The sequence below is a fragment of the Mus musculus genome, chromosome 6, assembly GCF_000001635.26.
Source record: "Mus musculus strain C57BL/6J chromosome 6, GRCm38.p6 C57BL/6J".
Lineage (NCBI taxonomy): Eukaryota > Metazoa > Chordata > Mammalia > Rodentia > Muridae > Mus > Mus musculus.
In genome coordinates this window covers 72,535,034-72,562,983 of record NC_000072.6, presented here as the reverse complement: position 1 = coordinate 72,562,983, position 27,950 = coordinate 72,535,034, and the positions used below count along the sequence as shown (strand labels likewise).

Genomic DNA, 27,950 nt, shown 5'->3' with positions numbered 1-27,950 from the left:
GAGCAGGGAATGGAATGTGTCCTTTATTGAGCATCCAGAGGGCACCTCAGTGCTGACCCAGCAGGCAGGGGTGGGAGGCAGGAGAGCAGAGATGGGGGACACCCACCCTCACTTCCAGTTCTTGAAGAATTGCTTGAAGATGGGACTCTCTCGGCCCTGGGGCAGTATCTCCACCTGCAGTGGGAGAAAAGCTGGGCTCACAGGCTGCCCACCTCTACTTCTGAGGAAGTGGGAGGGGCAAAGGACACCAATGACAGGGGTAGGCAGCAAGGACTGAGATCAGATGTAACCTAACCGAGAGACACTGCAGCTGCGCTGCCAGCTTTGTCTCCTGAGAGAATGCTCCTCTGTGACTCAGGATTCTTGTCATGCCCTGTAGTTAGGTTGCCCTGCTACACCAGAGACTACGTACGGTGCTAGGGCATTTTCCCTCGTGTGTTCCATCAGCCAAAGGGTCTGCATCTTCAAGTGACCTGTGCTCACTAATATCACTTGTACTGTGGTTTTTGGATACCCCACCACACTCACACACACACACACACACACACACACACACACACACACACACACACACACTTTTGTGGGTTTTCCTAGAGGATTATGGGGGGGAAAATCCTCTAAAGGGCTATCTGGCCTATCGTGATTTAGGAGAGAAAAAGACCACTTTACCCCATAAACATACCACCCACCTCACAAATATTTTATAAAATTGTCTTCAACATCCACAGTGCAGAACCCAGAGAGAGCTCCCCATCACGGGGGGGGGGGGGGCGGGGGCGGAGGGGGGATTGGATGCACACCAATCTCTCTTTGCAGTGTTCCTTTGCTTGAATTTACTAAATAAACTTTTGCTCAGACTGTCTGTGTCTTGACTGAATTCTTTCATTCAAGAAGACAAGAGCCCTTGTAGCACCAGGTAAGAGGAGGCAAGCAGTGTAGGCCTGTTCTGAGAAGACAGGAGACACAGCTTCAAGGATGGGGCCCTCAGTCTGGCAGATGCCACCCAGTAGACATCGTCTTTCCCAGAACTGACTCCTGGGATTCACACCTATGATCTCAGCACTTGAGATGCTTGAGACAGGAGAACTGCTGTGAGTTCAAGGCCAGCCAGGCTATGCATAGTGAATTCTAAGCTAATCTGGGCAACAGGGGGAGACACTGTCTCAAAAAAGGGGAAGGTGGGGCTGGTGAGATGGCTCAGCAGTTAAGAGCGCCAACTGCTCTTCCAAAGGTCCTGAGTTCAAATCCCAGCAACCACATGGTGGCTCACAACCATCAGTAACGAAATCTGATGCCGTCTTCTGGAGTGTCTGAAGACAGCTATAGTGTACTTACATATAATAAACAAACAAACAAATGTATTGCATATGTATGTCTGCAATATAAATTTAAAAAAAAGGGGGGGGAGGGAGAGCTGAGGATGCCCTGGGTTCAATTCCCAGCACCGGGGAAACCAGATGAGGTGACACACACTTAGAGTCCTAATAACTGGGAAGTACAGGCAAGAAGAGCAGAAGTTCAAGACCATCCCTGGCTATACAGAGAGGCCAAGCCTGGGCTACATGAGACCCTGGGACAGAGAGGCAGAAGGAGAATGGCTCGTGCAGCCACCATGCTGAGGATAGCCAGCCACCGAGTGACATGCTGTCCTGCAGGCTCCCGGGAGTCTCTTTGGAAACAAGTTTTGAGGTTGTTGTTGTTGTTTAATGCTAAAAGACTGAAAAGGCCTTTCCACCTAACAGGTCTGAAGGTAAGCCGGTCTGCTCCCAATTCCTGAGCTGTCCTGCTCTTGTCCAGTCTGGGAGTTGGAAGTCACAGGAAGAAGGGTCCTCCCTGGAGGAGGTGGGGGAAATGGTCCCGTCCTCACCTGAGTGTTTGGGGAATACCTCATTCGAGAGATGAAGCCATCAGCCACTTGGAGGGCTGCCTGCCGCTCTTTCTCATTAGCTTTTCTCCCTGGAACACAGATTTCAAAATGAGAAGAGAGTGGGTGGGGCTGACCGCAGAAGGCCTGCCCAACATTCCTGAAGCTCTGTGTTCTGCCCTAGCACCACAGAAAACCACCTGCAAGCTCATCTTCAGATACACAGGGAGCCTGGGCCGCACGAGGCACTGGGGGGGGTGGGGGGTGGGCGCGTACTCTAGGCTCCATCCCATTTCTCTTGAGGAAACTTAAAGGGTCCCAGAACACCTGACAGTTTTTAAAACAAATGAACCCGGAGTCCCCAAGAATGTTGAGGGAGTCTCTGGGGTATGAAATCAGCCACCTAATACTTTCCCCAGAAAGGTGGCAGCTCTAAGCTAAGATTAAGTAAATTAATAAATAAATAGACAAAATAAAAACTTTTCTCCTGTATCAGCAGACTCTCCTAGCTCTGATCAAGCCATCTTTTAGGAAGGAAGAACTTCCACCTAGACATCACACTGGAAGGCCAGAGGGCTGGGGCAATGGCTCAGAGGCCCTGAGTTCGATCCCCAGCACCCACACAGCACTCACAGCCGCCTGTAATTCCAGTTCTAAAGGATCCAATGCCGTCTGCTGGCTTCTGAGGACACTGTACACATATGGTTCAGACATGCATGCAAGATACACACACATAAGTACACATAAAAAATCAAAAAGAAACTCTAGAGCCCGGGCCTCCCTTCCCTGGAGCCCCTCACCTTTTGTGTGTGAACAGTGTGGCAGAGAACACTGTCCTGTTACCAGACCTTTTGTGTGAAACTAAAGAGAACACAGAATGCAGTTTCTTCTAGAGGTGGACGGACTTGCACAAGGCCAAAAGCTAACATGCTTGCTAACAAGATGCTCCTAGAACTAAAGAGCACACAGAATCCACCCAGTTACACTGGCAGTCACTGGAACACTTCAAGTTGAGGCATTTTCACAAGGAAACAGAGCCAGGCATGGTGGTGGCTGGTTCTCTGGCCAGTGTTAAAAGTGAACACTTTAACTACCTGTGAGCTACCAAGCGTCTGTTGGGATGTAGCTGGTGATAGAGCACTTGTCTAGCATGCCCTGGGTTCCATCCATCCCCAGCACCAGAGAAAAGCAGGCATCGTAGTGCATGCCTCCTTCCTAGATCAAGAATTCAGTCATCCTTGGCTACAGAAGTCAGAGGCCAGCCTGGGCTACATGAGACCTTGGCTCAGTGGTTGACAGCACTTGCTGCTCTTGTGAAGAACCAGAGCTCAGGGCTGGAGAGTTGGCTCAGTGGTTAAGAGAACCAACTGCTCTTCAGAAGGTCCTAAGTTCAATTCCCAGCAACCACATGGTGGCTCACAACCATCTGTAAAGGGATCTGATGCCCTCTTCTGGTGTGTCTGGAAACAGCTACAGTGTACTCATAAATAAAATAAATCCTTAAAAAGAAGAAGGAGAAGAAGAAGAAGAAGAAGAAGACCAGAGTTGAGTTCCTAGAGCTGGTCCATCAGGAGGCTCAAAACTGCTTTTTAACTTCTGCTCCCCTCTGGCCCTTGGTATCCACAAACATGTGTGAAAGAGAGCACATGTGCAGAAACACAAAAGTAAAAACTAAAGTAAATCTAAACAAAACAACAAAAAATCCAAACCCAGAACCTCAGCTGAAGGAACGGACAGCCCAGACCTTCCTGGGAACCGGCAAAAGCAAGCAAGCTCCCGGGGTCATGCTGTCTCCAGATTTCTATGGTCAAAGCAAGCATCCAGACTCCTGCACACAGGCAACCTTTCTTCTTCTAGCAGACACAATTTCTTGGAAAACCACGGCCTGCAAGTGTACTGCATACTGTATAAAGTGCCTACTAAGACCATCTATTTAAATTCTATTTAATTCTATTATAGTTAATAAAGAACCTCAAGATCAGGCACTGCAGAGCCCTGAAGGCCTGGACATGGGCCAAGAGTTCTCAACGCCCCTCAGGCAAGCCCTGGGAACATGTTAAATATACAGGTGGTCAGGCTCCAAGCCAGACCAGATGAATCTGAATGTCTGGGATGGGCCCAGCCGTATACTAAACAGGCCCTTGAAGTTCTGAGATAGAGATGGGCTGAGGTTTTCAGAGATGGCTGAGCCCGCTGGGTTCAGAGCAGCTGCGGTGCCCTCAGGCTCACACAGAGGAGCCATACATACCCTTCCAGATGTAGATTTTGCCACACAGCCCGTTGTCCAGAACAAAGCAGTCATCTGGAATTAGCAGTTCAGAGGCAAAAGGGCTGGAGTCAGCCACCTTGGTCAGATTCATCTGTCCAGTGGCATCAGAGACCTGGAGAGGAAAGACAGTTCCCAGTGTGACACAGACACAATTCAGTCCTCACCTGGAATCATGGGTTACCCAGTTGTCTCTACCAACAGTTCTGAGAAACAGGCAGGAAGAGCCCTCCCACCCCACCCCTACAAAAAAAATCAAGCTCCAGAAAGACTCTCTCTTGTCTATCACTGCAGTCCAAAGGCCACAAACCCCTAGGGGAAGAAGTGAATTCCACTTTACAAGTAACTGCACCGGTTCAAATCAAGACAATCTTAGAATTAGCATCTGACCTTCACCAGGGGCTGGAAGTGAATACCATTCTCTTTCTCAGAGGGCGTCCTTCCCACCATCTCTCCTCCAGTCCCCACAAACCTACCTGAGCCCTGGCCCAGCCTTCCCACAGCCTCTTCCCTTCAGCTCTGTACCCTGGCCACCTGCAGATGCTCTGTGCAGGATCTCACACCAGGCCAATCCCCAGCAGGCCTGTAGTGCCTACCTTATACAGGGCTGCAGCCTGGGCGTTGGTCTGGTCAGCTGTAATGTCTTCCTCGGGGTTACCCTCCTTCAGAGCAGGCTTGGGGCCCAGAACCTGAAGAGCCAGGCAGGATTACTGGGGCTTCTGCACCCCAATTTTCCAAGTCACCACATGCAGGGCCACCTGTGTTCTGCACTGGGAAAAGCAATGGGCCCAGCCCACCTACCCGACAGCCTCTTGCCCTGAGAACACATCCCCAGAACACAAAGGTACCCCATGAGCTAGGGCTGAGTAGGAACCCAGATACCCCCACCCCTGCCAATCCTCTGTCAGCCATCTTCATGCTCCCAGCTTATCGCTGTCTCTCCTGACCACATCCAAACAGCATCTCCCAGCTGCCCACCCCAAGATCCCCAACCTGAATCATCTCGGCTGGCTCCTCTCCATCAGTGATGATTTCCACCTGGGCCTTGCCCTGCCGCTCGCTGTCCCTGATGGCCAGGGCCAGGTCCCTCGCCTTGTTGCGCTCAAGGATGTTGGACTTTCCACCACACCAGGCAAAGATGTTCTGCAGAGAAGCCAGACAGGCTCATCACAACCAGCTGCCTCTGTCCTGCCCACCACTGAGAAACTGTCCCCACAGGCAGGGAAACTATGCCGTGAGTGATGGCACAGGCTTGACCTCGGCACTCAAGACACAGACGCAGATAGATGTCTGTGTATTTGAGACCTGGTCTACAGAATGGGTTCCAGAACAGCCAGGGCTACACAAGTTTCAGTCTCTGCCTGTCTGTCTGTGTCTCAAAAAAAATTCCAAGGTTCAATTCTCAGTACCCACAAAGTGGCCCACAACTGCCTACAGCTCCACTTTCAGGGGATGCAATGCCATCTTCTGAATTTCAAGGGCACTGGGCACATATGTGGTACCCATGTACGCATAAAGAAAAAAAAAAAAAACCTTAGAGTGCTTCTTACCCTAGTGCTGTCTCTGCATCACGTGGTTTTCCTCCACATCACCGACCACCATATATTTTACCGTTTTTATCTTGTTTATAAATTATGTCCTGAGGTTACTACAGAGGTGACTCAGTGGTCAAGAGTACACACTGCTCTTCTAAGAGGACCTGAGTTCTGTTCTGAGCACCCACAATAGGCAGTTCACAACTGCTTATAACTCCAACTCTGGTGCCCCTCTTCCAGGCTCTGCTGGTATCTGCAGTCACATGTTTTTCCCCTCCCCCTCCCCAGACTCAAACAATACATATTTTTTTGTTTGTTTGTTTGTTTTGTTTTGTTTTTTCGAGACAGGGTTTCTCTGTGTAGCCCTGGCTGTCCTGGCACTCACTTTGTAGACCAGGCTGGCCTCGAACTCAGAAATCTGCCTGCCTCTGCCTCCCAAGTGCTGAGATTAAAGGCATGCGCCACCACCGCCCGGCTACATAATTTTTAAAAATATAATCAAATTACAAAAAAAATTTTTTTTCAAAAAAAATAGGAGGCTGGAGAAATGGCTCAGCAGTTAAGAGCACTGACTGCTCTTCCGAAGGTCCAGAGTTCAAATCCCAGCAACCACGTGGTAGTTCACAATCATCTGTAATGAGATCTGATGCCCTCTTCTGGTATGTCTGAAAACAGCTACAGTGTACTTATATATAAAATTAATAAACAATTTAATTAAATTATTAATAAATAAAAAAATTAAAGAAAACCTTAACATGTTTTTTAAGAGTTTAAAGCTTTCTGTTGAGTCACATTTATATAAAATATACGCTGGGCTACCTATGGCCAAGGGCCACAGGTTGGACATGCCTGAAACTGCACAGGAGGAAGCACACCAGTTATGTACAGGTATGAGACCACTGTATCTATGAGGCTGGAGCATCTGAGGATAGCACTGTCTATGAGTGGCTGGGAAATAAGCCCTGGGCATCCCTAAGGGCTCACTGGATGGAGATGTCTTCTTGTGGATGGGCTTGGTCCCCAGAACACCTCAGCTCTTCCTCCCCAGCCTCCCAGCCACACCAACCTGACCCAGGTCCAGGATGAAGCAGTCCCCAGTGTTGAAGCTGTCCCAACTCAGAGCCCTCTCGGTCGCACGGATGTTCTTCTTCCCCTTAACCTGGTAGAGCTTCCTGATGGCTGCTGGGGTGGCGCCCGAGGTTGTCTTGTGAAATGCCGACTCTACACCACCTTCCTGCAACCCAAAAAACCGGGCTGAGTGGCCTCCTAGGCAACCCTGAGCCCTCTGCCACTCATTGCTCTGGGAGACACAAGAAGGTAGAGACAGATCTCCACGTGTGCCCAGGCTTCCCATGGGACAAAAGTTGGTTGGGAGAGAAGCCAAGGGAATGAGGACTCGGAGGTGCGTCTCACCCGGTACTTGAGGCCTCGTGGGAAGTAGCTCATGAAGAGGTCAGACTCATTGCCTTGAACCTCACGGTGCTGCACTGGCCGCTCCCCCAGCAGGGTGTTGAGATGCACAGCCAGCACTGCACAGGCCCCCTGCTCATCCCGGGAGGACTGCTGGCCTAAGGTGAACAGGAGGCGAGAGGCAAGGTCCCTGAAATCCACGGCAGCCTCCATCCCTGCCTTAGCTAAACCCACACAGACACCATCCCAACCCCTTTACCTATCCACAGGTGCAGATGGGAAGCCTCCTCTGGGCCATTGTGAAGCACTAGGTAGGAGTCCCCAGAGAAAAAGATGCCATGGCTCTCTCGTGCTATGGGCACCGGCTTCAGCTTCTCCACACGCCATATGTGTAGGCCTGGGTCTTGGACTGAGGCCGGGAATGGAGAGCCACTGGGGGAAGAGATGGTTGGTAGCAGACCTCATGAGGAGTGGGCTCAAGCGCAGAGACTTGAGCAGGCCTGGAGACTGAGGTCTGGGTATAGTGAGAACAGGGAGGAGGGAGGAGCAGCCCTTGGAAGTAGAGATGGGAGGAGAGCCAAGGTGAGGCACACTGCTTACCTCTGAGGGATGGGTGTGTACATGCTGTTTGCAGACCTGAAAAGAGAAACTATGATTGTCCCAAGCATCATGACAACGATGCTCCAGGGATCTGGGGACACTTCTGGGTGGTCCAGAGTTTATGTAGCCTTTGCTTGTCCTCACCGTCTCTAAGAAGCTAAGGATGACCCACAGCTCAGGTGATACTCTCTGGGGAAAGCCCTTGCATGGCAAGTGTGAGGCCAGAGTTCGAGTCCTCAGAATCCACCCAAAGGAAAGGAACAGGCCGCTTATGACAGCACACACAGTGGTAGCCCCCCAGCACTTGGGAGGTGGGGGCACAAGGCACAGAAGCTCAGGGACATTCACCCTACAGGCTAGCCTGGGTTACGTGAAACCCTGTCTTAAAGCAACACTAAATGTCTGGCATAGACGTGCACACCTGCCATACCGGCATTCGAGGGGCCGAAGCAGGGGGATCAGAAACTCAAGGCTATCCTTGGCTACATAGTGAATTCAAAGACATCCTGGGCTATAAGATACCCTGTCTTAAAAGAAGAAGAAGGAAGGGAGGGAAGGAGAGAGGGAGGGAGGGAGAGAGGAAGGGAGGAAGAAAAACAAGGGGTTGGAGAGATGGCTCAGCATGTAAGAGCACTGACTTCTCTTCCGAAGGTCCTGAGTTCAAATCCCAGCAACCACATGGTGGTTTACAACCATGATAACCCGTAATGAGATCTGACACCCTCTTCTGGTGTCAGCTACAGTGTACTTATGTATAATAATAAATAAATTTTAAAATAACAACAACAAAAAAAAAGAGCACTGACTGCTCTTCCAGAGGTTCTAAGGTCAAACCCCAGCAACCACATGGTGGCTCCTAGCCATCTGTTATGGAATCAGATGTCTTCTTCTGGTGTATTTGAAGACAGCTACAGTATACTCATATAAAATAAATAAATATTCTTTAAAAGAAAGAAAGAAAGAAACAAAGAAAGAAAGAAAGAAAGAAAGAAAGAAAGAAAGAAAAGAAAACAAGGCTCGAGTGGCACAGCTCTGCAGACAAAGGTGCTTGCTGCATCAGTCTGATAAACTGAGTTTGATCCCCAGAACCCAGTAAAGGTGAAGGGAGGAAACAGTCCCCACAAGGAGGTCCTCACACCCCCCACGTTTACCCACGTGCATAAGCATCCACATATACCCAGATATACACCCATACAAACAAAGATTGTATGTTTAATATTTCTTTTTTAAAAAAATCTTGGGGCTGGAGAGATGGCTCAATGGTTAAGAACACTGACTGCTCTTCCAAAGGTCCTGCGTTCAATTCCCAGCAACCACATGGTGGCTCCCAGCCTTCTGCAATGGGATCCAATGCCCTTTTCTGGTGTGTCTGAAGACAGCTACAGTGTACTTGTTATATACATAAAATAAATAAATAAATTCTTTAAGAGAGAGAGAGAGAGAGAGAGAGAGAGAGAGAGAGAGAGAGAGAGAAACTGATGCCAGCCTGGGACCCTGTGAAGAGAGAGAACTAGAGCCTTTAACCCCAGCACTCAGAAGCAGAGGGAGGTGGCTTTCTGCCTACTCAAGGCCAGCCTAGTCTTCGTAGTGTATTCCAGGCTAGCTAGGAAGAGGAAGAGAGAAGGGGGATGGGGGCCTTAAGCAGAATTTTGTATTCTTTAAGTCTACTAAAAACAAAACCCTCATAAGATGCTCTCCTTCCCAGCCAGCTCTCTCCCAGGGGAACTGCTCTCATCTGGCAGTACCTATCCCTTGATGTTCCCAGCATCCTCCAGTTCCAGAATGACAAATGCCACCTTTGTTTTGTAAAGCAAGAGAAAATATTTCTCAGGTAAAAGAAGTTGTAGTAAGGGAGAAAGCACAGGAAAGCTGTCATGTCGTTCTGTTAGATGTACCAGCCTTGTTTTATAACTCCAGAAAAATGCGATCATAACAACTTCGCCCTTCCTTTTATTTGTTCCTGTCGGGAGCTGGCTTCTTTTTTGACATCCACATATGTACTGTGGTACATGCACATGTGTGCTTGAGTGTACATGTACACACACTAAAGTAATAAATATGTAAATGAATGTGACCAGTGAGTTGGGGGGGGGGGACTGCAAACGCAGTCGGTCCCCCTTAATTAGCTACAAGCGCTCCCTTACTGTACGCTGAGCCATGTCTCAGGCCGGTTTTGTTCTGTTTTGTTTTGTTGTTTGTTTTAAGGCTTAAAAGGCAGAGAGCATATGTCGTCAGCATTTAATTCAGCGTGCAAGTTTCCCACACAAGTACGAAGCGGCTCCTACAGACCGCTCCGGAGGACCGGAAGAGCGGGGTCGTGCCGAGGGCGGAGTCTGCGTAGGGAACAGCAGGAGGCAGAGCCCTGGGGAAAGATGAAGCCGGGGAATCACCCATTTCCTTCCCAGGACCAACCTCCCAAAGAGAGGAAGGCGTGACACTTCCCGCAGGGAGGGAACTTCGTGGGGTGTGCCCCCCCACACACACACACCCCACACACCCCGCTATGGGCAGCCCAGCCTGTGACTCAGGAACTGATGAATAGTCAGCCCCAAACCCAAGCACAGGAAGAGACAGAGACAGACTGAGCCCACGGCTTTACTGCTTTCAGTTCTGGGTTACCAAGTAAGAAATTAGGCCGGAACTCAAAACCATATGTCCTCCTCCGCTCCAAGTCACTGCAGGGCTCGGATGTTAATTAACTGTGTGCACACCATGGTACGAGCACACACACATACACACGCCATGGTGGGTTAAACTCCATCACTCCATCTGAACCTTCTAGACGTTTCTGTGTACCCCCTTGTCAAATCCAGTTTCTGCCAAAGATTCTTGAAAAAAATCAGTTCAGCTGCAAATCCCCATAATCCCTAACCCATCATCCTCCTTTATTCAGATCTGGTTCCTCAGCCTGCACCATCCCCCCCCTCCCCCATCTGATCATCCTGACTATCTTCAGCAAGAATCCTGTTAGGTTAGTTTGACAGAACCTCCCACCCCCCTGGCACTTCCTTTTAGTAATTTTCCATGCACTGACCCTCAGCTAGCTCTAGACGATTTAAGTCTTGTTTTCTCGCACTACTTTGGGTCTTAAGACTAGTCTTTCTCGCACACTGCAAGGCCCCGGTACTGTGGTCCCTATACTTTAGTGACTGTCCTGTTAAAGCCTTCTTTATCAAGTATCAAGGAGTAAGTTTTTCTCCCTTTATTTCTTTTTCTTTCAGCACAGGGTCTCTTGTAGCCTTAAGCAGGCCTTGAATTCACTAGGTAACCAAGGATACCTTAAACTTCTGATCCTCCTGCCTTCGCCCCCTTCCCCATGTTGGATTACCAGCAGGTTTGGTTTATGCAAAGCTAGAGATCAAATTCAGGTCTGGGTAAACTCTACTGTCAGCTACATCCCCAGCCCCTAAGTTATTCTTCAACAGAACCACTGCATACAAAGGCCTGGAGAAACTGCCTCCACAGGCTGCAAGTGTACTGAATAGCTGTTCAAAGTGATCCTTAGTGCAGTGAGGTCTATGGGGAGCAGCTTGGTCTAACACCTGGTGCACTGCAACTGTGTGGAGAGGAAGGCTTTTAACACCCCTGACAAAGCTAGGCAGGCTGGTGTAAACCTATATATAATCCCCATTAATTGATAACCTGAGATACTTATCAGACATTCAAGGCCAGCCTCAGATGCTGAGTGTGTTCAAGGCCTGTGCAATATAATGTGGCCAATCTCAAGACAAAAAGTAGAAAGAGGGCGAGGGACAGATCTCGGGGGCACAATGCTTGCCTAGCATGCATGAGTTCCAAGTTCAATTCCAGCTCCCAAGGAATTGAGTGGGGTGCATGGGGGACACTGAGCTGAGCTAAAACCAGGCTGCATAGACAGAGGCTGGGTAGCAGAGCCTGAGAGAAGCTCCAGGTTCTGATAGGGGCTGCGGCTGCCCTCCCGTCAGCTCGAGGTCCTGCTCTGGTCAGGCTTTCCTGGGGAAGGGTCTTCCATTCCTGTCTCCTCGTTTCAGCCCTGTGACCTGTTCCTACCGCTCCTCAAGCTCCCACAATGTACGTGTCACAGCCCCTCCATCCCTGTGGGCACACGTCAACCCTAGCTGTCTGTGGGATAAACGACCGCTCGGTAGGCTTAGCTCCTGTGGGAGTTTTCCCAGCCCCATTGTCACATCATCCTCTGCTTGCAGGTTTAGAGCACATCTGGCCACCTTCTTGTGCTAACAACAGCAAGGCACACCTGCTACCCTATCACAAGCATTCATGACAGAGTCTATTATTCACTTCCATTCCTTCAAGATCTGTTGGGGGGGGGGGGCTCAGCATGAGGAGTAGTCCATGCCTTATGGCCTACCTAGAAGGTTCAGGAAGTGGGGAGCCATCATACCCAAAGAAACCACAGACCAACTTCCTCCCCATCAGACCGTCACATAATCACAGACCGGCATTAGAAGAGGCTTTAGTGCTTAGATAGTCCTTAGCGCACACGAACGAGCCCTCTTCTGTGGCTCACTTCGCCATCCTCCTCTTGAATGCTTCTGGTGGTGGGAAACTCACCACCTCACAGGCAGCCTCTGTGTCTTTCACTGGGAACGGGAAGCATGCCGGGAACCAGACCCAGGGCCACAGGGCACAGCTGGAAAATGCTCTACCACTGAGCTACATCACAGCTGGCCACCTCTGCTGAGGACTCCGTTTTCCCCCATTGTGCCACAATGTGATGAGTTTTAGGGGCTGGCTTTCTCCCCGAGACATGAAAGCACCTTTGGAGCAGGAAGCTGAGTTTGCCTATGGACCTTTGGACACACCTGACTGTGCCCGGAAAAGTGTCTGATTGTCCTAACTTGCTGAGATCCAATGACTGGACTAGATGAAAACCAACGGGATTGCTTAGGATCTCGACATCCAGGCAAGGCCTGGAGCAGCCTTGAAGCAGAAAGCCAGAGGGCAACGAGGCCCATCTGACTGTCGTGAGCAGTGGGGGGGAGGATGTGTGCCCTGCTGGCTAACTCTGGCTAGAATACCTTTTAAGGACACACTGGGGGCTTAGAAGTGGAGTCCACTCCTACCTCCAACAAAATGCTTGATCCTATCAATGTGCATCAGTGGCCCAGTACTGAGGAAAACTGGGGCTATTTTTGCCCTCTTGGACCCTGACTCACAACAGGTCACTTCCCCTCAAAGACCATATCCGCCCCGTTAGTGTGAGCTGAAATAGCGGCCCTAGGGAGGAAATAGAGGGCCAATTCAAGAAGCCCAGGACTTTCTGACTGTGGCCAATGTCTCTTAGAAGTGGGAACAGCAGTGGCTCTGAACCCCCAGGACAGGCCAAAGCAGATCCCGCTCCCCACACCCCCAGATTCTACCTTCATCTCTCTCCACACTGGTCCCCAGCCAACCCTCTAACTGGGGGCTGGCTGACTGTCCCTCAAGTAGCTGAACCTACCTTGTTCCTTCTCAGTTCCCTTCCTTCCAGTTGTCTGGGCCCAGGATAGTGCTATCTTGGGGACAGACACCACCAGATCTGAATTCACCTCCCGACAGGTTGATGGCTTCTGGGGATCTCTCAGGTCTGACACCACCTCCTACAGACCAGGATGAGCCCAGACCCTTCAGCTCCTCCCCAGCAGCTAGAACACATCCCACCCACACCCACTCAAGACTCTGCAGCTGCAAAACTACAGCTAATGACCTGAGCTGACTTACGCCTGGGGACACCGTTCCCACCTGTTCCCGGACCCTAGCAGCCAGCCCTCACCTACCCACTCATGAGAGTCCTAGTCCCTTCTCTACAGAGCCCTTCCCAGTTTTACCTCTCCACGGGCCTTTTCTTCTCAAACTCGTCTCAGCTTGCCCCTCGATAGCTAGCTTCTAACTTCCCTCTTCGCCACTGGGCTGCCCCACCCACCTGCCCCACCCATGGGGAGGCTCAGTACTCAGAAGTCTAAGGGCTCAGGAAAGCCAGCTCCAAGGCTGGGCCATGCGGATGGAAGGCTGCTATTTCTCAGACATGGTCACTGGGAGGTTAAAGCCTGACTAGGTCTCATCACAGCGGCCTCGGGCAAGGCAGATTCTGAACAATTTAAAGAGTCAGACCAGCAAGGAAAGTCCCATTCCACTCACTAGCCCCGGCAGAGGCCTGAGTCTGCTCAGGCCCTGCTGTGGCTGGTTAGTCACTTTTCCTGGGTTGGGTCACTGGCCCTACACTACTTTTTCCTCCTCCCCCTGACTAGTTGTCTCATTGCCCTGAGTACATGTGATGATGACCTACTCCTTCTCCCTCCTCCTCTTCCTCCTCCTCCATTCCCCTTCCCCTCCTCCCTCTTCCTCTCCTTCCTCCTTCCTTCTCCTCTTTCTCCTTTTGGTTTTTCAAGACGGGGTTTCTCTGTGTAGCCTTGGCTGTCCTGGAAATCTCTCTGTAAACCAGTCTGTTTTTGAAGCAAAGTTCCAAGAGAGTGTTTGAGGCCCTGACACATTCTCTCTCTGTGTGTGTGTGTGTGTGTGTGTGTATGTGTGTTCATTTTGGTGTTTTGTTTTCGAGACAAGCTCTCATGTAGTCAGGCTAGCCTCTAAAGGCAGCTCAAACTGGTCTTGAACACTTGACCCTTCTGATTCCCGGATGCTGGGATCACAAAAGTGCACCATCGTGACCAACTGTTGTTTGGTTGTTTTACTGAGACAGCGTCTCACTTTGGCACCCAGGCTGCTATGAAACTAAATCTGTAGCCCAGATTGGCTTCAATGCTATGAGAATCCTGCCTCTGCTTCCTGAACACTAGTGATTTACATGTAATGAGGCACCACACAAGGTGTCTTGAAACATGAAGTCTCTCTATGCCCCTTAGCTAGGCATGGTGGCTCTTGCCTTTAATCCCAGCACTCGGGAGGCAGAGGCAGGTGGATCTCTTGAGTTCCAGGACAGAGGGCATATGGTTTCAAGCTCAACCCAAAGCAACAGCCGCTCCCTTCGCACAGTCACAGGACCATAATATAGAATCAGTCTGATCTAACTTGCTGGCCCCAGGAAAGCCTTACCCTGGGGCACAGCCCGAAGTCACATAGAAAACAGGACGCTCAGTCAAGGAGGCTCTTATTCCCTCCTAATCCCTAGGTCAGCAGTTCTCAACCTCCCTAATGTGTGACCCCGCAATACAGTTCCTCATGTTGTGGTGACCCCCCCAACCATAACATTATCTTCCTTCTACTTCATAACTGTCATTTGCTACTGTTATAACTCGTAATGTAAATACTTTAGAGATAAAACTTTGCCAAATGATTCATGACTCACAGGTTGAGAGGTTCAGGAATATTTGCACCTAAGGAGCAGCTACAGTTGGGTGACTCAATGTCCAGGGACCCTGACAGGCCCATCCTGGAAGAATGTTAGTCAACAGTCAGATCCATAAGTCCACTAAGCCATAGAGTTTAGTGTTCAGAGTCATGGCCCTGGCCCAGGTAGCACCGAAGCAAGCTTGCTAATTATCCAACCATCAGACCAGCCTAACCTATCTCGGAGGCTGCTAGGGGAAAGCCTGGAGAAAACAGAGCACAGAGTGGATATGGGGAGTTGGTATTTGCTTGCTCATTTGAGACTGAGCCTGAAGACATAACTCAAGCTAGCCTCAAATGTGTGATCCTCCTGCCTCCATCTGAGGACTGGGATTACAGTGTACACCCCCATGCCTTCTAGATAAATGTGTTCTGTGTGCTAAAATACCATGAGAGAGAGAATTAACTGTTTTCTCAACATTAAATGCAGTCACTGGGACGGTTCAGTGAGTAAAAATGCTTGCTCTGCAATGATGGCCACAGTTCGATCCTCAGAACCTATAATAAAAGGACAAAATGGTTCCTGAAAGATGTCCCCTGAAATGGTAGATACAGCTCAGAGGTCAAGAACAACTGCTGCTCTTCCAGAAGACTGGAGTCTGGTGCCCAGAAGCCACATCTGGCACCTCACAATGGCCTGCAACTCCAACTCTAAGGGTCTGACTCCCTCTTCTGGCCACAGAGAGCACTGCACTCACATTTGAATATACAGATAAATTACACTACACTATTGAGTTTTGTCAACCTGACACAAATCTAGACATATCTGGGAAGAGGGTTTTCTAATTGAGAAAATGTCTCTGTAGGACTGGCCTATAGGCACGTCTGTGGGTCATCACCTTGATTACTGAGCAACATGGGAGGGCCCAGCTTACTGTGGGCAGTGCCATCCTTGAGCAAGGTGGTCCTGGATGTTAAAAGAAAGCAGACTGAGCAAGCCACGAGAAACAAGCCAGTAAGGAGCCCTCCTCCATGGCGTCTGCATCAGCTCCTGCCTCCAGGCTCCTGCCCTGACTTCTCTCAGTGGTGAACTGTTACCTGGAAGTGTAAAATGAAATAAACCCTTTCTTCTCCAAGTTGCTTTTGAGCATGGTGTTTTATAACACACACACACACACACACATACACACACACACACACCTTTCAAAATAAATCAAAAGAGATTTAGAAAGAAAGTTGTCCTCTGGCTGCCACATGTGCTGTGACAACCACCCACATATGATGAATAAGTAAAACTTAAAAAAAAGGAAATGTTCTCTGTAAACAGTTTGTGGGGCTGGAGTGATGGCTCCATGGTTAAGAGCAGTGGGTGCTCTTTCAGAGACTCAGGCTCCATCACCAGCACCCTCACGGAGGCTCCCAACTGTTTGTAACTCCAGTCCCAGGGAATCTAATGCTCTCTTCTGGTCACCTCAAGTACCAAGCACACACACTGTGTACATACATTCATACATGCAGACAAAACACCCAGACACATTAAATAAATAATAAACAAAACAATAAAACACAGCTTTTAGCTGGCATCCAAGTGTTTCTATGGTCAAACGACAGTCTTGACACCAGGGTAGTCTGAGCTAAGATGTCAGCAAAGCCTTGTCCCTGACAGAACCACAGACTTGGTAGAGAGCTTAAAGAGAGAGAAAGGTTACAGGTTGGTCTTAGCTGGACGGGGGGGGGGGGGCGGCGGCTTTAATCCCAACACTGGGAAGGCATCGGCAAGTGGAACTCTATGAGTTCAAGGCCAGACTGGTCTACAGAGCAAGTTCCAGGGCAGTCAGAGAGAGACCGAGTTGGCTTTCAGGACTGGGGATATATATATATATATACATATATATATATATATATATATATCAGTTAATAGACTGTTCACATAACATCATGAAGCCCTGAGATGGATCACAGCATGGAATAAAAACAAAGAAGACCAGGAAGATGGCTCTGCCAGTAAAGACACTACTTCCAAGCCTGAAGACCTGAGTCTGACATGGTGGGAGAAGAGACTGTAAAGCTGCAATGGTGGGGCAGGCCTACAGTCCCAGCACTTGGTGGTAGAGGCAAGAAGACCAAAAATTCAAACCTATCCTTGGCTACACACAGCGTGTGAGTGGAAGTAGACTTACTGCTTACTAGCCGAGGTTTCTCAGGCCAGTGATTCAACTCCCCGGAGCCTCCTTGTGTCCAATCTGTAAGCTGGGCACACAGCTAAATGTAACAAGATGTTACAGGGAATGAGCAGATAAGGACTGTTAGGTAAATAGGAATTCTTCTTTAAAAATTACATTTACTTATTCTGGAGGAGGCGTGGCATGTGCACACCAGGCTTGAGGACAAATTACAGGAGTTGGTTCTCTCCTTCTATCACGTGGGTCCTGGGAACCAGATGCAGGTCTTTGGGCTTTGGTGGCAAGTGTCTATACCAGCTGAGCCATCTGATGGACTGTTTCTCCTTTCTTTAGTCTGCCATTCATGTCAGCAGTGACTGTGAACGCTGCTGAGATGACTAACTAGGGGCCCTGGTAAAAGGCCCAGCGTATGCTAGAGCAATCCCCATTCCTTCCCAAGCGTCACGGTAGGCCGCCAGGGAAGAGAGTTAAAACCAGGGATCCCCTCCCCCCTCCTTCTGTGACTACTCAGATCCTTGGGTCCTAGCTGCATCAGGGCAGAACCTGGGTGGCCCTTAGGTTGGGGACCTATGTACACACCAGGGAACAAAGATGAATGAAAACCATTGTTCACTACATTTGAGGGTCCTATTACCAAGGGAATAATAATAATAATAATAATAATAATAATAATAATAATAATAATAATAATAATAAATTGCTGGGACTGGAGCGATGGTTCAGTGTGGTTAAGAGAACTCACAGCTTTTCCAGAGGACCTAATTTCAGTCCCCAGAACTCACATCAAATCACTCAAACCTCTATCAGTCCAGCTCCAAGGCATCTGATGCTGTTCTGGCCTCTACTTGCAGAAACCCACACTCAGACACACAAAATACACAGGAGAGGGAGGGAGGAGAGGAAGGGAGGGAGGAAGGGGGGGTAGAGAGGGGGAGAGGAAAGGCTTGCTGAGTGTGGGTAATCTAAGCGCTGCTGCGGTGCACACCTGTAATCCTAGCACTTGAAAGATGGAGGCTGGAGAATCACAGGTTTGATGTCGCCTTTGGCTACGTAGTGAATTTAAAGAAGTCTGGGCTACGTAAGACACCGTTTCAAAAGAAAGCCAACAAAAAGTTATAAAGAGAAATGAGGAACTTGTTTCTTTTTAAGATTCAGGTTGGTTTCCCCACCCCCACCACGCTTCCGTTCTGCCCTACCGCCAACTCCCTGCTTCAAGTTCGTCCCTCGAGAGAATGGGAAAGTGCTTTGCCTGGTCTCTTCTACGATCAAAACACCAGTACAGTTTTCTCCTCTAGGAGCCTGGAAGGTGTGGGGAGACAGGGAGCCGGGCGCCTCGGAACCCGCAGAGTTAAAGTAAGATCCCTGGGCCATGGAGAACCCTTGGAACGCGACTTACTTGCTCTCGGGGGTTCCTGGCTCTGGACAAAGTTGTTTTGCTGGAGACCACGCCTCCACCCCCTCGGAGAAGTGAGTCACCCAAAAGGGCCAAGTGGCAGGGGCTGACTGGGGCGTTCCCTTCCCTTTGCTGCTCCAGAGACCTAGCACTGGGAGCCTTGTAGGGACCCCAGGGCCGGTAAAGCTAAGGTTCCCTATACTATGGGAAAACGGGCTGAGGACAGCAAGGCAGCTTCCACCTCCCATACAACCCATGGATTCTTGGTCTCCATCACGGTGCCAACCTTTGCTGTTCCTTGGAGCACCCACTTAGTACATGGTGCCTTCTTTTATCTTTCTTTTGTTTTGTTTTTGTTTTTGAGACAGGTTTTCTCTGTGTTTTGTCTTGGAGCCTGGAACTTGCTCTGTAGACCAGTCTGGCCTCGAACTCACAGAGATCCTCCCGTCTCTGCCTCCCGAGTGCTGGGACTAAAGGAGGGCTAGTTAGTACTTTGTGCCTTCGATGTGATCTCTGGCTAGGGATGCAGCTCAGTGGAGTGTTTTCTAGCGTGCAGGAAGCTGCAGGGTTTGATTCCCAGCACCACACGTGCTGGCCAGTACTTGCTTGTAATCCCGCATTCGGATCACACACACACACACACACACACACACACAAGTAAATAAATACGTGTAATTTTTAACAGTCATGATCTTCCACCCTCATCCGGCACCATTATTCCTACTTAGATGAATTCTCAGGGAGGACCAGAAGAGAGCCAGGAATGTAATCCAGGCTGGCCTGACCTGCATCAATGCACCCTTCTACCCTCCTCTAATTCAAAACCAAACAGACCAGCCAGTGTCTGCACCACTGTCTCCGCTGGGGCCCGACCTTAGCACACAAACCCACTCAGGACTCAGTCCACAAAGCCGCTTTGTCTTTTGAGAAGCAGCTTTGCAAAGTCCAAGCAGAATTCAATTCTCTGAGGTCCACTGACTGCTTCTGAAAGAATTTACACCCTGACTTTGTTCCTGGGCAGCTGGGCAGCTCGGTAGCATTCCGCTGGCAAGATGGCTCAGTGCCAGCCCCCCCCCCTTTTTTTTATGAGACAAGGTTTCACTGGATCTGCCTGGAGTGTTCTATGTAGGACAGCAGCGAACTTACAGAGCTCTGCCTGCCTCTGCTCCCTGAGTTACGAGCGTGTACCACTACACCCAACTTCGTTTTCTAGTTTTGACAGACGCAGCACCAGTGTAACCCACATTCCTACCAAGAGACCAAACAGAAAATTCTGTCATGGGAGTGGGGTTTTTGTGTGTGTGTGTCTCCCTCACCAACCACACTGTTGGCTCAGGGACATGTGGCTCAGGGACAATAACAAGTCTTCCTTATAACTCCAGCACCCAGCACTTAGGAGGGAATGACAATGAAAAAAAAAATCCAATTTTTAAGACAAGTTCCTGTGTGGCACAGGCTGACCCAAACTCCCTATGTAGCCTTAGATGACCTTGCCCTTCTGATCTTCCTCTCTCGCCTCCAGAGTGCTGGGATTGCAGGCGAGTATCACTATGCCCAGTTTATGCCCAGTGTATATAGCTCTGGCTTTGTGATCTATGTATGCTAAGCAAGATCAACACGCAAAAAAATGTTTACCGAATGCCTTAAGGATGAAGGTCAAACTCCTGTGTCATAGTTATAGGAGTACCCCACCGAGTAATCACTGAGACAGTTTGCTCCCTTGTAAAGCAAGGACAGAGACCCTAACTCTTCTAGCTGAGAGACAGTGACCCTGAGGGGCTGTGGAAGAAGTCTTGGGGGTTAATTTGCTGTTGTTTTTGGGTCTCTCTCTCTCTCTCACTCTCTCTCAACATGACAAAGAGAATATGCCAAGACCCAGACTGAGCTGGCACGTCCGCCCCTGAGCCATCTCCGCAGACCCTTTGGGTTTTTTCTCTTTTGATCCAAGGTCTTGCTATGGAACTTGCAGCGGCCCTCTTGTCTCTGCCTCCCGTGCTGGGGTTACAGGAATGAACCATCATCATGCCCAGTCTGCTCTCTACGTATTTTGGGAGAATACATTTTGGTTTTTACTTAGAGTGTAAAAATATGTTTATATGTATGTTGTGAACGTACACATGTTCATGTACACGCAGATGTGTGGGCATGTGTGCATGGAGGCCAAAGGTCAATGTCAGATGTCTTCCTCTATTCTCTCTACCCTCTCTCTCTCTCTCTCTCTCTCTCTCTCTTTCCCTCCCTCCCTCCCTCCCTCCCTCCCTCCCTCCTGTGTTTCTCTGTGTAGCCCTGGCTGTCCTGGAAACCACTCTGTAGACCAGGCTGGTCTTAAGCTCACAGAGCTTCTCCTGCCTCTGCCTCCCAAATGCTGGGACTAAAGGCACACACCCTCATTGCCCAGCTTCGACTTATTTTCAAAATTGGACTTTACTCATTTTATGTATATGAGTGCTTTGCCTGCATGTACGTCTGAGTAGCAGATACATACCTAGTGCTTAAAAAGGTCAGGAGACGACAACAGGTCCCCTGGAACTGGAGTTACAGAAGGGTGTGAGCCCAGATGTGGGTGTTGGAACCTGAACGCAGGTCCTCTGCAAGAATAACAAATCCTTCTACCCACTGTGCCATCTCTCCAGCCTCTACCTTATTTTTTGAGACAAGGTATCCTATAGAACCTGGAGCTCTGTTTCAGCTAAACCGGCTGGCCAGCAAGAAGCCATCAGCCTCCACCTCTTCACCCGACTTTAAAATTACAAATGTGGGCTGCAAACCTTGCTATTCCATGATTGGTAGAAGTCTAAATCACGCTTTCAGGTTTGTGCAACAAGCAGTTTACCCACTGAGCCATCTCCACACACGCCTCTCTTACTGTCCTTTTTGAGGCAATGTCATATAACCCAGGTTGGCTTAGAATTCTTGATGCTCTGCCTTAGTCTCCTACATGCTGGGATTACAGCCAGGGACCACCAATCCAGAATCTTTGTTTGTTGTTCTTTTTAAATTTGTTGTTTTATGTGGATAGGTGTTTTTTATGCACCTATCTGTGCACCACATGTGTGCCTGGTGCCTGCAGAGGCCAGAAGAGGGCATCAGAGTCCCAAAGATTGGAGCTGCAGGCAGTTGTGAGCTGCCACTAGGTGCTGGGACTTGAACCCAGGTCCCCTGTTTTTCTTTTGAGACAAGGTGTCATACTGTAGCCCAGACAGAGTTCAAACTCACTGTAATCCTCCTGACTCAGCCTCTGAAGTGCTAGGATTACAAACACAAGCGACTCCACCCAGCCTGACATGTGGTCCTGTCTGAGCCTTAGTTCCCCATCAGTGAGGTGAAGGCCTAGTTTAGCTGCTCCTTGCTCCTCTGACTCCAATCAGAGGCACCGTGCAGAGTAAGTCATCCCGTCGCTGGGGATGAGGATGAGCCAAGCCTAGGGAATAATTCAGCAAATGAGGATTCTGTGTGGTTTGGGCTATGCACACACCCTTCTCTCAGTGTACTCAGAATCGGGAGACCTGAAGAGAGTATGCACACCTCTTTCCAAACACTGTACCGAGCAACCTCTAGGCAACCCAGGACCCCCACACGCATCAGGCTCTGATTTTGATGGGAACATCTCACATACTCTATCATTTACAGTTTATTAAATATCCTCACCCCACACAAACCCATTTATTTGGTTGTTGGGGTACATTGTGTGACGGTGTATCTTTGTATATTCAATTGTTAATTCTGTACCAGCAGAGAGCTAAATGCTGGCAGGATCTTGGTATTTTATTTCTGTGGCCCCTCGCCCACCTCATATTTTGTAAGTACTCCTCCTTCCTTACCCGCTTAAGATAATCTAGAACTGCATCTGGTTGTATCTGGTATAAAGAGCTGATGGCCAATAGCTGGGCAGGATGTGGAAGGCAGATCTTCCCGGCAGAGAGAGGGATGCTGGGAGAAGAATCAGAAGCAGGAGATGCTCCGGAGACTTAGAGGTGGACGGACAGATGGACGGACTAGAGATTAAAAAGCCTCGTGATATTAGCTGTATCGCTGGCGGATCTGAGAAAGCAAACTGTGGGAGCTACAGTTCAGTCGGTAAAGTGCTTACTGCAGAAGCAAGAGGACCTGAGTTCAATCCCCAGCACTCACGTAAAAAGCTGCTGCCAGGGGCTGGAGAGCTGGCTCAGCGGTTAAGGGCACTGACTGCTCTTCCAGAGGTCCTGAGTTCAATTCCCAGCAACCACATGGTGGCTCACAAACATCTGTAATGAGATCTAATGCCCTTTTCTGGTGTGTCTGAAGATAGCTACAGTGTATATACATAAAATAAAATAAGTAAGTCTAAAAAAAAAAAAAAAAAAAGCTGGTGCCAGTGAGTGTCTATCATCCTAGCACTGGGGAGGACACAGGAGTCTAGCTGAAGTAATGAGCTCACACCTGAAAAGGTAGAAAGCCAAAGAGGAAGACATTAAGATGGACCTCTGACCTTCAAATGCCTATACTACACAGACACACACACACACACACACACACACACACACACACAAACATGCAAATATACAGAGTGTTAATCTCAAAGATTCAACCACCAACCCAAACCATTGTGGCCAAATTAATGCAAGTAATTAATTACAGCAAGCTTTTTAAATTCGTGCATACAGACTGCCTTCCCCCTAGGGCTGGGTTTAAAAGGTTAGCACTGGATGTGAGGAAGGCAAGTTTTTATAGCTCAGGGGTAGGGAGTAGGCAAAATAGACGAGGTTACAGGAATAGAACATAAGCATAAGAAGTTAGTTCTAACGACCTCAGGAAACAAAGACATAATTACAAGGTGGTCAGTGACAACAGATAGCTGTAACAATCATTTTGAAACAAAGGAAGGGCTGCAAGATGGTTATTAACTTTTTGTAACAAAGACATGATTGTCATTCCTGAAACAGGCATTTGTAGTTATAACAGAGCCAGTTGAAGTTAAGGTTACAGGTGGGGCCTAGTCCAATCCTTGAGAAAAAGAGGGTTAATTATGAACAGGAGTGAACCTAGTTTGTGTTTACTATAAGAGAGCTTTTAAGCCTAAGATGCGGGCAGGATGGTTCTTCAAGAGCAAGGTATGTCTCGCCAATTTCTTGGAAAAGTAGTTAACAAATTCGTGAAGTTAATATTTATCAAAAAATCCTATAAGATAATGGACGTGTGTGTACAACCCATCCTGGGCAAGACTTCATTATTTCAGGATACCATTAAGCACAGAACAGACAGACCCAGAGCCTTGACCTAGTTCATTTTTGCCAGGCCGGGCCTTCAGGATAAGGCCTTACTGGAGAAAGGCTGGACAGTGCCGGAAAAATGCCCCTCCTAGGGCTTCTTCCACCCAGAGTCGGGTCCTCCAGTTTACCCATTGGTCACAAACAGGAACCTTGGGAAGGCCACGACTGGACCCCACCGGTACCCAGGGAGAAAACCTGTGAACTACAAGCCCCAGCAAGCAATGGGCTGCAGGACGTGACCTAAGCTGTCATAGTCAACGCACAGGTTCAGAGGGCCCTCCAGGGCGAAGTCAGAGACAGACTAATATAAGCACACACCCACGTATCACAGGCGCCAGTCCTGCTCCCACCAAACTACAAATCCCAGCAGGCAGCAGGACGCTAGGTGGGGCCTAGAGTCTGATCTTTTCCTCCGGAAGTGGAGTCTGGCAGGTGTAGTGCGTTCCTTGTGGGGAGGGGCGCCTGGCAGCCGAGTAAAGGCTGCTGGTGCGGCGGTGGTGGGTGCCCACAGTAGGCACACATTGCGCCTCCTTGATTCCGATTCCATTACCCGGTCTAACTCCTTGTACAGGGGAGAGGAGCAGCCCAGACCTTGAGTCGGGGCTGAGCTTATTAGGGCCTCTGTATGGCTTGTGAGTCTCTGGAGAAGCCCAGGAAAGGTCTGGGTTCTCCTTGTCCCCTGATTGTGGGTCCCAGAGATTTGAGGTCCTGACCCTAGATGAGAGCCTACGTGGGGGTGGGGGTGGAGGCAATAACCAAGACACTGTGATCTAAGCGTCCACACTTTCAAAAGCCTCTGCCCACAACACAAGTGTCACAACTCTTGTCCTAACTTCCCAGGTTGCCCAGAGAGCCTCTGAGGTGCTGAAGAAGGGACTTACCCAAACCCTTCAGTGCAAACCGAGCTAGGTGGGATGAGCTGCGCTGAGGCCCCCACTTCCTCCACCTCCGCCTGGGGCAGCTCTCTCCTGAAGTCTCTTCTCAGCTGATTTCAGGCTCCCAAGTGGGGACTCAGGTTACACCTGTATTGGGAGCAGTGACACCGCAGTGGCCAGGAATACATGGACTTTCTGTCTCCGACCCCGTTTTTAGTTTTTACATTTTCTGGGCTGCCACACGGCTGATGATCATTGTAGATGACTCTGAAGGTATAGCCATGACCCTGTTAAGAAAGAATCTACTCTCTCCAGCATGGTTGGGATCCTCCAGAGTGAACATAACCGAGAGCCAGGCCATGAGAGAAGAGTGTGGGAGGGGAAAGCCAGGAGACCAAAATGCCAAAAGGGCACGAAAGAACCCATAAAGCCAAAACAGCTGGATTGTGTAGGGAAGGGCAGCTGGAGGAAGGGCAGCTCGGTGCAGTCCCTGGGCTGGAGAAGTTTAGGATAAGGAGTGGGGAAGCCATTCAGAAGGACAAAACAGGTAAGGACGACGAGGGATGCTGGGAAAACCCAGAGGCCAGTCCGCCTTGATATGGTTTTTGTTTGCTTGTTTGTTTTTTGTTTTTGTTTGTTTGTTTTGGTTTTTCGAGACAGGGTTTCTCTGTATAGCCCTGGCTGTTCTGGAAATCACTTTGTAGACCAGGCTGGCCTCAAACTCAGAAATCTGCCTGCCTCTGTTAAATAGGCATCTCATTTGGCCTTTCATCCTGGGCTTGAGAGCGATCAGATGGGGTGGCTGAATTCTCACCTGGGTCAATCCCCAATACCACCTGGGGGTGGAATAGGCCGAAGGATGAATCAAGCAGATATTGTAGTTCTAAATTCTTGAAAGATTTCATAATCTACAGAGTGAGTTCCAGGACAGCCAGGGCTACACAGAGAAACCCTGTCTTGAAAAGAAGGGAAGGGAAGGGAAGGGAAGGGAAGGGAAGGGAAGGGAAGGGAAGGGAAGGGAAGGGAAGGGAAGGGAAGGGAAGAAGGGGGGAAGGGGGGGAGGGGGGAAGGGGGAAAGGAAAAAAAAATGAAGGAGCCTTCTAAAAGTGTCCCAAATTAAGTCAAAAGCATTATCAAAATAAAATGCTCTTGACAAAGCATTAGTGGACTGGAGATGGCTCAGCTGTTAGAGCACTCGCTGCTCTTCTAGAGGACCAGCTTGTAAGTCCAGCTCCTGGGTGATTACACCCTCTTCCGGCCTCCATGTGCACTCCCAGACTACATATACTTAACAATAAAACATCTCCTTTTTTTTTTTTTTAAGTATTCCTTTAGGTTTTTTATATTTCTTCTTCTTTTCCTCCTCCTCCACCTCTTTGGTTTTTCAAGACAGAGATTTTCTCTGTACCAGTCCAGGCTTGACTGGAAATCACTCTGTAGACCAGGCTGGCTTCGAACTCACAGAGATCCACCTGCCTCTACCTCCAAAGTGCTGGGATTAAAGGCATGCGCCACCACTCCCAGCTCTTCATTTCGTTTTTAACCACTGAAATGTTTCATATATAGGTCACTGGTCCTGGTCACTTTCTTTCTTGGTTGTTTCTTTGGACAGGGCCTCACTCTGCAGCCCAGGCTAGCCTGAACTTTATGTAATTCAGGCTGACCTTGCAGCAGTATGCTCACCTCAGCCGTGCCTATGCCACACTAGCTGGCTCATCCTTCCAGATCTCCCTTGTCTCTGCCTCTCATCTCGCTTGAAGGAACAGTAGAATCACACCTGTTACCACACCTAGCCTTTTTTTTTTTTTTTTTTTTTTTTTTGAGACGGTTTCTCTTTATAACCCTGCTGTCCTGGAACTTTGTAGTGCAGGCTGGCCTCAAACTCACAGAGACCTGCCTGCCTCTGCCTCCCAAGTGTCGGGATTAAAGGCGTGTGCAAGGCATGTGCCATCATATCTGGCCACATCTGCTTTATATGAATTCTGGGGATCCAAACTCAGGTCTTCATACTTGTACATAGGTGCATTACCCATTAAGCCACCTCCCCAGCATCTCTGTGTGTATCACATTTATGTGTTTGTGTGAGTGTGTATGCATAGGCACAGGTCCACACACGCATACTGTGGCACCTGTCTATGTAGAGGTCAGGGGACACCTATTGGAATTAATCCTTCTTCAGCCAGATGGCTCTAGGGAGTCAAACTCAGGAAGCACAACCCAGGCATGGTGGGACATGCCTGCAATCCCAGAACTTGGGGGTCGGAGGCAGAAGCACCAGGAGATCCAAGGTCACCTTTGATAATGTAGTGAGTTTGAGGCCAGCCTGACATAAAACACTGTTTAAAAAGAAAAGGAATCCAGGAATCTATTATTTGACTAGTGTAGTCTATCTTCGCTCCATTTTATGTATTTCCTTCATTTTATAATTGTAAATTCATGAGAGAAGAACAAGTTTCATTATGTTATGAATTCAGCCAGGTGTGGTACACGCCTGAAGTCTCAGCACTCTGGAGCATCTGAACTCAAGGCCTCCAGGGGATAAAGAGACCCTGTCGCAGGAAGGAGGAGGAGGGAGAAGGCATGGGCCGGGGGATGGTGTGTGCGCGCGCCTGTGTGTGTGTGCGCGCGCGCGCAGCTACAGCATCTTAGGAGTGACAAGTAATATTCAACTTTTACAAAATTGAACTTAACCAGGCAGTGATGGCACACGTCTTTAATCCCAGCATTTGGGAGGCAATTTCTGAGTTTGAGGCCAGTTTGAGTTCCAGGACAGCCAGGGCTACACAGAGAAACCCTGTCTATGGGGGAAAAAATGAAATTAGAACTCTGAACTCATCTCTGTCTCCCAAGTATTGGGATTATCACGCTTAGCTGGAGAGACGTTTTCTTTAGGTTTGGAGGAAGACATTTATCATTTGGTACAAGAAGGCATTCCTCAGCGAGCTGTATTTCCTGGATTCCCGGAAGCTACGACTTTGGGCAGGGGCGCCACCTAGCGGGATGCTGTGGAAGCAGGTCTGGGCGCTCTTTTTTGTTAAGAACATTTATGTGAGTGTTTTGTTTGCATATCTATGGGCACCATATATATACTTGTTGACCAGGGAAGTAAGAAGAGGGTGTTGGATCTAGAAATGGAGTTATGGACGGTTGTGAACTATGATATAAGAATTGAACTTGGGTCCTCTGCAAGAGCAACAAGTATTCTTAACCCATGAGCCACCCTCCCCACCTCTCTAGTCCCCCCCCCCCCCCAGAAGTCTTATTGGAATGCAAGCTTCTGCATTTTGATAGAGCTAAGCACCTAATTCCTGA

The 27,950-nt window shown here is 49.1% G+C and overlaps 1 protein-coding gene across 5 annotated transcripts; it reads right to left on the bottom strand.

Annotated features, from left to right (window-relative positions):
* Capg (capping protein (actin filament), gelsolin-like) lies at positions 1–24,702 on the bottom strand. Of its 5 annotated transcripts, NM_001271415.1 has the most exons (11): positions 18,318–18,447; positions 18,107–18,195; positions 7,676–7,711; positions 7,335–7,507; positions 7,079–7,233; positions 6,732–6,899; positions 5,124–5,273; positions 4,727–4,819; positions 4,113–4,245; positions 1,868–1,956; positions 1–174 (listed from the first exon to the last, which is right to left on the bottom strand). In NM_001271415.1, exons 3-11 carry the CDS (start codon positions 7,696–7,698, stop codon positions 109–111), a joined length of 1,050 nt encoding a protein of 349 aa, NP_001258344.1. In that variant the 5' UTR covers positions 7,699–7,711; positions 18,107–18,195; positions 18,318–18,447; the 3' UTR covers positions 1–108. The 5 variants fall into 5 exon arrangements, with proteins under 5 accessions (NP_001258344.1, NP_031625.2, NP_001035999.1 ...); NM_007599.4 differs by lacking the exons at positions 18,107–18,195; positions 18,318–18,447 and adding an exon at positions 18,518–18,593; NM_001042534.3 differs by lacking the exons at positions 18,107–18,195; positions 18,318–18,447 and adding an exon at positions 13,483–13,711.
* Between the last annotated feature and the right edge of the window lie 3,248 nt (positions 24,703–27,950).

Bases quoted from the DNA above. Each gene is read 5' to 3' on its own strand.
- Capg (XM_017321370.1), bottom strand. From the start codon at position 7,698: ATGTACACACCCATCCCTCAGAG. The intron at 4,820-5,123 runs GTTGGGGATCTT...CTGGCTCTTCAG, and splicing joins AGCCAGCCGAGATGATTCAG to GTTCTGGGCCCCAAGCCTGC. The intron at 175-1,867 runs GTGAGGACGGGA...CTCCCACTGCAG, and splicing joins GGTATTCCCCAAACACTCAG to GTGGAGATACTGCCCCAGGG.